At 38.6% G+C, this 11,403-nt stretch overlaps 1 protein-coding gene across 1 annotated transcript in view; it reads right to left on the bottom strand.

The window, feature by feature from the left end:
• Window positions 1-2,746: 2,746 nt before the first annotated feature.
• Window positions 2,747-11,403, bottom strand: part of CPZ (carboxypeptidase Z) — a 34,048-nt gene continuing 25,391 nt past the window's right edge. The window contains exons 8-11 of the mRNA XM_059845250.1: window positions 8,887-9,022; window positions 7,672-7,811; window positions 4,910-5,009; window positions 2,747-3,211 (exon numbers count right to left, since the gene is read on the bottom strand). Of these exons, the coding sequence (XP_059701233.1) occupies window positions 2,856-3,211; window positions 4,910-5,009; window positions 7,672-7,811; window positions 8,887-9,022 (732 nt within the window). The 3' untranslated portion in view covers window positions 2,747-2,855. The remainder of the gene's footprint in view (window positions 3,212-4,909; window positions 5,010-7,671; window positions 7,812-8,886; window positions 9,023-11,403) is intronic.

Raw genomic sequence — 11,403 nt, 5'->3', positions numbered from 1 at the left:
AGCACTGGAAAAAGGCCAAGCCTAGTCTCCAAGGCAGGGCTCAAGCATGAAGGAGACTGCCAGAGAGATTTGGTTATTTCTCACTTCTTTCCTATGTTACTTTCACTTCACTTGCAGGAGGGCATGTTTCACTGAAGCATTTTAATCCCTCTTTCTATTTAAAAAGTATTTAATATTCTCCTAAATTTATGTTCCATTAAACTCTGTATATGAGCCTCTTACAGGGGTGCATGAGGGAGCTGATCACTGTGTTCATTTCCACATATTAGTTACAGAGCTGCCTACAGCTGCTTAAATTTCACCACCACTTAAAAATCCTTTGAACCATATTATAGTCATGGAGTGGGTTATTTTGGGTTATGTCTTTCTTTTCTTCTTTTTTTTTAACAAAACTGTCTGATATTAAACACACATTGCTTGATTTAAATAAACATTGGAGAAGATTTATGTAATCTAGTTCAGGATACACATCCAAGCCAATATTTTCTCTCACATACATTTATAGAATTAAGTCTATATTCATCTCAAATAAAAATAGAATGGTGATACTAATTTTGATTACATTGTTACTTAGCTGGCTTTGACCAATTCTTTCTTTCCTTTTCCTTCTTTCCTGTCTTTCTTTTCCTCTTTCCTTTTCTTTCTTTCCTTCCTTCTTTCTTTTTCTTCCTCTTCCTTTACTTTACTTCTTTTCTTTCTGAAAGCACCAATAAATGAGTCCTAAATCCCATCTAAAGTAAAATGGATTTTTTGGAGCTACCTAGTCATTCTACCAGTCTTTTCCACCTCCAAGGGCACTAAAAACTGAAGAATTGATCTTATGAAAAAGATTAAATAGCTCCAGAAGACTGAAGCACACCTTTTCCCAAGAGCCTCACAGTTACTTAAGTGCAGTTTAATACATCCCTATACAGGCTGTTGAGTGTGAACCTGCAGAAGATTCTGATCTTAACTTTTTCTCTGCTGGACACCTCTTTTTATGACTGAGGTGGGGAGAGAGGCTAATTTTGCTCTCATACCATTTTCACTACTATACCATAAGTGGTATAGTAGTACAGCAAACTACTTTTTCAAACATAAAATGTCTTTAAAATCTACACAGAAATCATATTTCCCAAGTCTTGACTCTCATCTACTTTTTCAACTCAGGACTGCAGGAAAGAAGTGGATTTTCTGCACAGTCATTCTGTTTTGCATTTCAGCAGGCTTGGGTTTACTCTGATCACTTGAAAAAATTTCTAAATAGGTCTGTGAGAATCTAGGAAAAGTACTTAGAGAAAACACCTTTCTAAGCATGAAACAAATTATGTGCTTAATAAGTGCAGCTAATACTTAGCAATTTAGCATATTGTTCTGATTTTGTTAGCTTCACCACTGTTTTCACAGGAAGCTGACTTTGAAAAAATGACCAAAGAAAGCAGTAGTAATACCTATTACTGGCAATAAAGTCTGGAGGTGTATCTCCTGCTCAATTTTCTTTGGCATATTTAGGGTTCAGAGGTCCTTTAACTTGGCAAGCCTGGGCAAGGAACACTTATCCATGTGCATGCACTACATTCACTCCCATATAATTACTTTTTGTTAATGCTCTGAAATAATTTTCTTTCATTTTAACATAGTCTCCAGTCCTGCAGACATCCAAGCACATGAATAACAGACTCCTAACTTCAATCAGATTACAGCTGGGAATAAAGTACTCAGCCATGTGCAGCATCTGGTTGCAGAATTAAGATCATTCATCTCTTGGGTCTTCCTAGGACGCTACAGAATGAGATATATGCATGTGGACTATGGGGCTCATGCAATGGGGCTGCTTTACCTAAGATGAGCAAAAAAAGTTTTTAGAATTCATAGGGCAATCCACACAGCTAATCCAGCAGCTCCTGCAGAAATTAAATCAGCTCCAACAATCACACCATTCACGCGCTGTGGCATTCAGAGGGGGAAATACATTCTGTATAAGGAGTTCATTAACAGCCCAGTCTAAAAGGAGGTGTGGGCCTATGTGTTTCATCAAAATCAAGGACTTTTTTTGTCTATATATCACCTTAAAAAATACATTGCATCTGATATTTGAGAGAGGACATCATCTTGCAAGACCACTATTCACTGAGCTTTACTCAAGTATCTTGAAAAGAAGTTTGATTTCTTTGATGTCTACAAGTTTCATTAATGTGTACATGAGCTCGGAACACTGCCTGATGTTAAAAACTTCAGTGTAACATGTCACACTTTAACCTAAATTCCTCATGAATTATCTCATGTATTTTTCTATGTCTACACACATTTATAGTATGTATTTTCAGCAGTAAAGGCATTTTCCAGTATTTTGCTAAATACATTAAAAGCTTATTTTTAAATTTGTAAAAATATTAAAATTTCAGAAAAGACCCTAAATTTTGAGCTGTTATTAGAAGAGATAATGAACTTAATATGCTAATGTAAAAGGGAAAATAAAAGAGTTTTCTGAGTGTTTCTGAATGTTGTTTTTAGTATGTTATCATTAATGTATTAAAACATGTACAAAAATGCATTAAAGGATCAGGAATATTTTCCTGCAGGTACTTAGAACCTAATAAATAATGAATGTGATGATTAACTACATTGGCAGAAGTACCGAGCATTACCAAGAAGAAAACTGCATAAAATCTGGCCTTTGAATGGATGTGCACCGTTGTTTTTAATACTTAAAAGCCCACTTGAATATACTCAGTTGTGTGTGAAGAGAAAACAAAAGAAGCAAGCGTGCTGGAATTAATATTATATTTTCAAATGAAACATTTAAATATTGCCAAGAGCAGCGAGGGTGTTTGGAAGGGCAGCGGAGCGAGCCGAGCGGGGCACGGCGCCGTCCCTCAGCGCTGCTTGAGCAGCCACAGGGGTTTGTGCAGGTCCAGAGAGCTGAAGTACGACCACCACCACGGCTTCTCCCTGCCTGCTGCAGACCCTCCTCGAGCCTCGGCCTGCCCGTGCTGGGCGTGAGGGTCAAAAAGTTCCAGCGGGTCCTGAGGGTCGTACGCGTCCTCCATGGAGCGCCGGAGCAGCTTGCTGGGCCAGGCCTCGGCGGGCCGCAGCACGAAATCCACCCGGCCCGCCTGCTTCATCCTGGTGGGGATGGTGACCCTCTTCATGACCCGGCTGTAGCCCGGCGCCTGGGCGCTGATGATGAACGTCCCCGGAGGCAGGAGCCGCCAGTAGTCACCGTCAGCAGCTTGGGAAAGGGACAGGCACAACAAAACCGAGCTCAGCTTTTCGCCTCGCAGCCCTGTAGCTGCACACGCACCCGTGGGCACACAGGTGGCAGCTAAGGGGTGGGCCATGGAAGCAGCTCAGATTTTGGAAAATGTTTGAAGGCAAACTCTAGATGACAAAAAGAGCCTTTGCCTGTGAAAAACTGGCCCTTGGGAGGTAATAGAGTAAAATTCACATACAAAATGTCACTACCTGCTGTTTCTGTATCACAGGGAAGAGATGCTTTCCTTCATGCTGCTTTTCCCAAGGGTACAAGGAATAACTCCCAAAGAAATCAATTTAACACTAAGTGAAACTTAAGAAAGCGAAATCAGAATCCAGGCTGCAATATATACACATATATATATTTAGAATGTCTAAGGAGTTAAGAAATCCCTCTTTTAATTAAATTACATTCAGTTCCTTTGCAGACGTTCTCGCATGTAAGACTATGGACTTGGAGCTGCAGCTGGTATAAATTGCCATTAGTGTAAAATGGGTGTAAATTTCCTGCAGCTGAAGGTTAGACCCTGCAGGCAAAAGCAGGGAGCTTTAAAACTGAAAAATTTATTCCTCTTTTTATATTTCCTTTATTTTGAATGGCAAGTCTCTTAGCTCAGTTAATGTTGGATTAATACTATTTTCTCATGGAATTTCTTAGTTCTTTTTAACACTAAAATCAAAAAACTTTTTAACCATATGCCATTTTTAACCCTACCTAACTCAGACCAAATACTCTCTTTCCTACAGTGTAAACATATTTTTATTTAATTCTTAATCCTTTAAAGGTCCACTGCCAATGGGAAGCCATTGTCTGGGAAGAAGTTTGAAAAAGACCCTAATTCATGCCAGAGTCTCCCACCAGCCTCAATAATCTGCATCATCTCCACTATTGTATCCCTTCTAGTGCTAGTTTTTTTGAAAGCTGGAAAACAACCACTACATTATAAGCCATTCTGGCTTTCCAAATTGATTCAACAACGATCATTAGACCAAAATGTAACCATTCATATCTTCTGTTTTGCACTTTTATGGCCTACCCTGTTCTCACTGAAATCAATAACAAAAACAAAGCATTGATTTCAATGACAGCCTAAGAGCTCGGAACATTATAACTGTGAAAAGTAGCAGTTGTATATGCCCCAATATATGTTTATCAGTTGGTGACAGGTAAAAAGTGGATATAATTCAATGTTCTAAAAATAATTGTCCAAAAACTGCACATATTTATGTGTTTCCACATGAACAGGAAAGGTTGTGGACCCTTCAATTTCTGCAGTTGTTCTAGTTGTGAAAATCAGAGGACATCCTACTGCACTACCTACAACATGTTCACAATATCTCAGCTAACTTATTCCATCAAGGCTCCACATCTCCACATGCTGCCTTACAGCCTCTGAGCAGAGCTGTTGCCATATTCCCCCAAATTAGCTTTGGTGGACAGCAGACTGTTCCAGGTGGAATTTTTCACATCAAGAGCTCCATCATCCCAGAGACAGGACAGACTCAGCAGTCAGCTTAACACATCTTCTCTCTTGTTACTCTAGAAGAGGACCCCAACCGAGCCTTCAGTTTTCCATTAAGGTGTCATTTCTACCAAACATGGCAATACTTTTGCAGGTTAAGCTCCCAGTACTTTCAATCTGCCCCAGGAAAAATCTTAAACTAAAAATATTACCTGTGGTGACATCATGCTGAATGCCCCTGACTGAAATACGAGCATTTTTTATTGGGTTGCCAAACTTATCAGACACAATTCCTTTTATCCCCCGATGAACCTGGCAAAGCAAAGCAGAGTTAGATGGCAGTCACCACAACACCACCTTCTCATCACAAGGAAACCTTTGGAGAGAGGAAACAATTGTCAAAAAGTTCACCCCATTCAGAGGCTCTCAGGAGATAATGCCCCTTCAGATCACATTGCCTATTTAGGAAGGTCCAAGGGGACTGCGGGAAAATGGAACCAGAGCTTTTTTGGGATAGGTATGTGGCTCTGCACTGAGAGACCCTTCTCTGCACAAATCACTGGCACCTCGTGGTGTGACCACAGTATTTAAGGACTGTTTCTGAATGTCTGCCCTGGACACAGAACCACAAAGAAATGAAAAGTTAAGGCTTTCAAAACCAATCTGATACCCTGAACACAATGTGAAGGCATCACTTCAGGTACTTGTGACTCATCATCACTCTGCTGCCTACACTTCACTGCCTGTCAGAATGTCATGACAGCAGTGTGTATGACAGCCATTTCCCCTTCTCTACAAGCACAGAACTGAGCTGCTTGAGTTGTTGAGACATGTGCTTGGTGACAAACTGGAGAGCAATGTGAATTTTTTCATACAAGGAGGTGCACTAACAGCTATACTGGAAGTTCAATAAAATAAAACAGAATAAAAGTTCAAAGTAATTAAAGATTAAGCCTCTTAAGGTTCTCTTTTTACAGTGTTCCAGATTTAAAATATATCTGGAAATGTATATGACCTTTTTAAGTGAAAAATAATTCCATTTTGATTTTTTCTATGAAAAAGGGAAAGTGAGTAGAAGAGAAAAGAGGAGGTGGGGAGCTATGACCAACTTGGGTTGTTCTTTACTTCCCCACCTCCTCTTTTCTCTTCTACTCACTTTCCCTTTGTCAGTACCCTTGTCACAAGAGAAGAATAGAAAAAAAACACAAAGCGTCAAAACAATGGGAAAAGCACATTTGCTTTTCTGTTGGAATATAAAGATGTTTAAGAAAAATCATTAAAGTATCCAACTTTACAGTAATTGACAATACAAAGTTTGAAAAAAAAGTCTAGTCTAATGTGAGCAGTTTTTAATTTAAGGTGAGACCGTGCTATCACTGCTCTTGTTAAGCAGCTGTTCCATAAATTAAGCTATTCACTGGAAAGTTTAGAAGCAACTCAATATAAGGATTTGAAAACTATCCCTTATAATGAAGCACTGCAATTTGCTTTGCAGCGTGAACTTGGGGATTTATCTTATGGGTAGAGAGTAAATATGGTCAGAATAGTCATCTTGGACTCAAATTCAATTTACAGTGTAGACATACTCAAAGTAGTATGACCTCATCCAGCTTCAATACTAATTATGTAATTATAACATGACAGGATAAAAATTACAAAACTGAAATTTCTTTCTCAATCTTGCTTTGGTTTGCTTTATTAAATGTACTATTTTGCATTTTTCCCTCAAATTGGTCTCACATGAGTTTGGTAGGGTGTTTTGATATTGCTTCTGATGGGGAGAAGAGATCAGCGTTTAGGAAAATGAATTCTACTTCTGTGTGTTGAGCCAAGTATATTTGTACACACACCAAACAGCCTGGTATATATCAGAATAAGAAAAGTTTGAATTGGTTATGGCAGACTTAATCCTTATCATGGGTAATTCAGTCACCCTTATCTACAAAGTTGTTTTGCTTACTGTCCTGCATTTACTCAAAAAGCTTTTCCAGCACAGACTTCTACAGTATCTCACACTATAAAATCTTTACATCTTGAAGACTTCAATTGTAATATATATGGATTTAACCCAGCTCCATTTGGACTCACTAAAACTCATTTTCATCAGACAGCTGTAAAACGAAATGAGTTTGGTGGTCTGTACTGTAGACTTTATTGAATGATAATACCTACCACAAGTAGCAAGAGGTTGCTTAGAAAGGCCATAAAAACACTCCTAACAATTTTAAATTACTGCACACTCTATCAAAATAAGGCATGACAGAAAGCTAATCTACTAATGGCTGAGAGAAAGATGAGCAACTTCTGTTTCTGTGCTCACTTACTTATTGTCAGTGAGGTATTTGTTTTTGCTGAGCTTAAACTTATTATTAAAAATGACATTTAAGTGTCATGTTTTAATGCTCAGAGACACACAGTTCTTCCTTTAGAAGATTTGGCTTCAGGTATTTAATAACTACTTTCATAAAGAAATCAAGATGGAAAGTGGGTAAATGGTATTTCTAGCAAGATTTCAGCTGAATCTAAATTTCTTGCTGTGGGACAGGAGGGTATGGGACACAAACATGGAATATGGAAAGGAAAATTTCAGGAAGCTCTCTGGAGAGCAGATCTTGTTGCTTTAGTCTTCAAGAGGAAAGTTGATTCATTCTTTTTTGAATATTCAGGTTTTCTCTAGTACTAAAATTTTGGACTGTTGATGAATAATGCTGCCCAAAGTATTCACAGATATTTCCCTTTCTCACTATTTTCAAGGCCTTTGCAGTCCTCAATCTCAATCCCTTCTGCAGCACAGACAAAATACCACCTGTGTGTCCTGCCAGATAAAATGAGGCACTGGGACCCCTGGAGGAGTGTGGTGTTTGATTCAGCATCATCTCAAGAGCTAACCAGGAAAACAGCAAAGAAATTAATTTTGACAAAGAATGAAAAAGAAAAACAGAAGGCAAAAAAGTCTGTAAAAGCAGAGCAGTACCATTTCCATGTAATTCAGAAGGGCACCTTTGTTTTCATGCCAGATTGTAAACAGTTCTTCCTCCAAAGGAAACTTTTCACATCCTACCTCCACGGTAACTTCAAAGCAATTTGTGTGAAGGTAATTAAAATCTGCCATACCTACAGGTTTAAAAAGAAAGAGGACAGCTCATGAACAGCCATGTAGCTTTTAGCTGGAGCTTTGCTGCTGCAGTCAGCTGAATGCTGTCCTCATGGGTGTGGGTTATTATACTGTAAAAAGTGCTTGCAAATATATAAAAAGTGTTCAACAAATTCAGAATTCTATAACTTGTTTCAACTATAAAAACTAATGACAGTGACACTTCTTTCAGGAAAAAAAGCAGAAATTTACATTATTATTCACCTGGCCAAGAAGTAGCAATAGAGCAATATAGATTGGTTAATCACAGTAATTGTATAATCGGCTATATCAGAGGTGATTGCCAAGGGTCACCAGAACAGAAATGACCTTTTGCCATTATTATGTTCCAAACTGTTTCTGTACAAAAGACATTGGATATAATTTTGGGGAAAAAAATAAGCCAAAGAGATCTAAACCTAAATCTCACACATTCCCCAAAGCATTCCAAATGTCTAGTTTCAACATAATTATTTGGGGATCCAACTGAGTCCTGTTGGAAAACACAAGTGAAGTGCTGCTGAAAATTTATGAACACCGATATTTTATCCATGCCAGTACTGAAGGAATTCTAAAGAAAACAAAACACTATTATTGGAGAAATCAAATTAACAGCGGAAGCAAAAATAAATTGAGTGTTTTTCTCTGTTGTAGTTTTTCCTGAAAAAAGAATTTATTTAAACAGATGAGAAAGCAGCACATGCTTTGTTTACAAGATGGATTCAGACTCATGAGGCTAAGGAATGAGAGCATAGCATTAAGCATTTATTTCTACATGTCAGATTTGAAAATAAAAATATTATATAACAAATTTGACCTTTGCATAACTTATTAATTTTCCTCAAGTCCCATTGGGGTTGAATGCATCCCATGTTATCTGCATAAAAACATTACCAATATAGATTTTACTCCTTAAATCTCCTAAAAATTATGTTTTCTATGGGTGGGACCTTAACCAAACTGAAATGAATAAAATAATTCTGCTCAAACCCTGGTGTCTTATAAAGGTCACATAGAGGTTTTACCTCACTTGATATGATGGTAAAGTGGTTTTACCTCCAGTGAAGCTGTACCACTCAGCACCATTTATAATACCTCCACGTTTCACAAAATTCCCACCACAGCGGAGTTCAGACCGGTCTGAGATGACGGGGTGTGCATCTGCATAGGCTTTAGCCAGCATCTTGAACACCTGCAACAGACATGATTGGAACATGTTTGCTTTTACCAACTGAAAACTTTGCCATTGCTGTTATTAAAACTTTGCTATTGCTGTTGTCTGTCCAGATAATGAGCCACCCTGTGTCCTCAAGATTGAGGAAGGTGATGAACTGCTCTACAAGGAAATTTTGTTTGTCACTAAGAAATTTTGGTTTGTCTTCTTCTCTAGAGTTCTTCTCTGCAATCCAATATATTTATCCAGAGACAATATATTAAATAACAGTGGATTTTTTGATACTTGGCTTCAATCTACCACCTGGGGCAGGAGCAAAGGACATTTCTGGTTGTACTTCAAGTCCCAGGTTTTAAAGTTGAAATTTAGGCCTACTTTAGGTTTTGGTTTAGTTTTTGATATTTTTTACCCTTCAGCCCAACTAAATCTTCACACTGAATGCTGCTGTTTAAAATAGTCAGTGTCAATTTGCTTTGCACTTATCACTCACACAGGAAGACCTGCCAGTTTGATCTCAGAGAGCTGCTTCTGTGTGGGGCATAAACCATTCCAAAAAGTGAAGGATAGGATGTGATGATGTAGGATGTCACCACTGATTTCCAAAGAGTGTTGACACTGATGAAGAGCAGAGCAGTCACCACACAGAAAGGAACAGTGGCAGAACATGTAGTGAAGACAGAAGAAAGAGCAGTTTTCTGAAGAAACCATTTATTTGAATCATGTTCCTGCCCTTCTTCTCCAATGGTTATTCCAACTTCGTATAAAAATTCTCCCTCTCCTTTTTGTCTATTTGGACCTCATCTTGCTAAGGCAAGACTCTCAGATTTCAACACTGAAATTACAGTAGTTATCAGGTGCTACTTGATACTACTATTCATCATCATGAGTTTCATTCCATATTGCTTAAGACAGTGTGTACAAGAAGTTTGGTGGCTAAAATCCTAGTTTTAGAAGAGATTGTAAAGCTTTATCCTAGTGTTATCATCAAGGATAAAGACCCAAATGGCCAAGCACACAACATTGATTGATATTTGTGATTGTTTCTAAAAATCACATAGCTGAGCCAATTATGGGCTCAGATAGGTGAGCAAGGAAAGGTGGAAAGAGAGATTAATATAAGTGTAAAGACACTTTACTGAAATACTTCTGTTGACCAGAAACTAAGAATTCAGACTTAATATAAAAGGCTTTTGCAACTCCCTTAAGTTTCTATGTGTCTAAAAATTGCTCAGACCAGCAAATTGTGTCATTCAAAGTTTTGCTGAAACGAAACAGACATTAATTAATCATGTTAAGAAGAACTTTTACTGCCAATAGTTCAATGTCAGGCTCAGTATCTTTAATTTCTACAGGAATTTGGGTCTCAGTTCTGAAAGTTCCATGGAAAGTATTTGATATAAAATTTAGAAAGTGCCTATGTGAGTTAGGAGTATGATCCTCACCTTTTACAAAGACATCTGCAGATGTCCTATTTCCAGTGACATGACCAAGCCTCCTCTTGTTTCACACCAAGAGGCATAAGGCTTTTGCCTGGCCAATAGTTCAAGTGAAAGAAGGCCAGTGGTAGTGACAAGAGGAAACAAACAGTTCCTGGATAACAATACATTTGTTACCACTTAGAAGCTAATGTATGACCAGTCATCGACCTCAAGGAAACTTAGATTTTTAGGTATAATACAGAGGAACAAAAAGGGGAAAAATAGAGGAAACCTTGTGACTTTGGCAGTGTGAGGTTTCACTCAGTAAAGTGAGGTCAGTGCTGTTATCTCAGCCAGCCCTTTTACCCCACTCACTGTCACAGGCTGGGTTTTTCAGGGGGAGGAAACAGAGTGTTTTAGCTCACCAAAGGGAGTGAACTTGGTGTGGACCTTTGTGCTCTGGTGAGCAGAATCATCAATTCAGTTTCTCGTTAAAAAAAAAGTGTGAAAACATCTATCTCCACAAACCCCGAAATATGGGAAAGTTTTCAGGTGGGCTGAACCAGATGCAAGAATGTGAGTATAAGGACATGGTCCAGCTTTGATACTCCTTGCTCTCAGCCAGTACTGCCCCAGGTTGTGGTGCAGGCCAAAAAGAGGCTTGAAATCTGCAGTGTCTTGGAGCAGAGGAGAGGGTCCTTGTGCTTCCACACATGCACAATGATGGACATGGGGAGGTGAAAGCACAGATACATTTTCAAATGGGGAAATGTGGTTTGAATATATTTCTTAAAATTTGATTTTTTAATATCTGGCTATCATCTGCTCTGCAGCATTTCACCCTGGTCTGCAAGTTTCCCCTTGCAGAGCGAATGTAGCAGGTCAGCATTCAGAACAATGGTTATGGCCAATGTATGGCAGATAACCAAACTGCTGTATTTTGGGATGCAGGTTCCCTGACAGCAGCAGCTGTAGATCACA

Source organism: Haemorhous mexicanus, chromosome 4, assembly GCF_027477595.1.
Source record: "Haemorhous mexicanus isolate bHaeMex1 chromosome 4, bHaeMex1.pri, whole genome shotgun sequence".
NCBI lineage: Eukaryota > Metazoa > Chordata > Aves > Passeriformes > Fringillidae > Haemorhous > Haemorhous mexicanus.
This window is presented reverse-complemented; position numbering and strand designations above follow the sequence as displayed.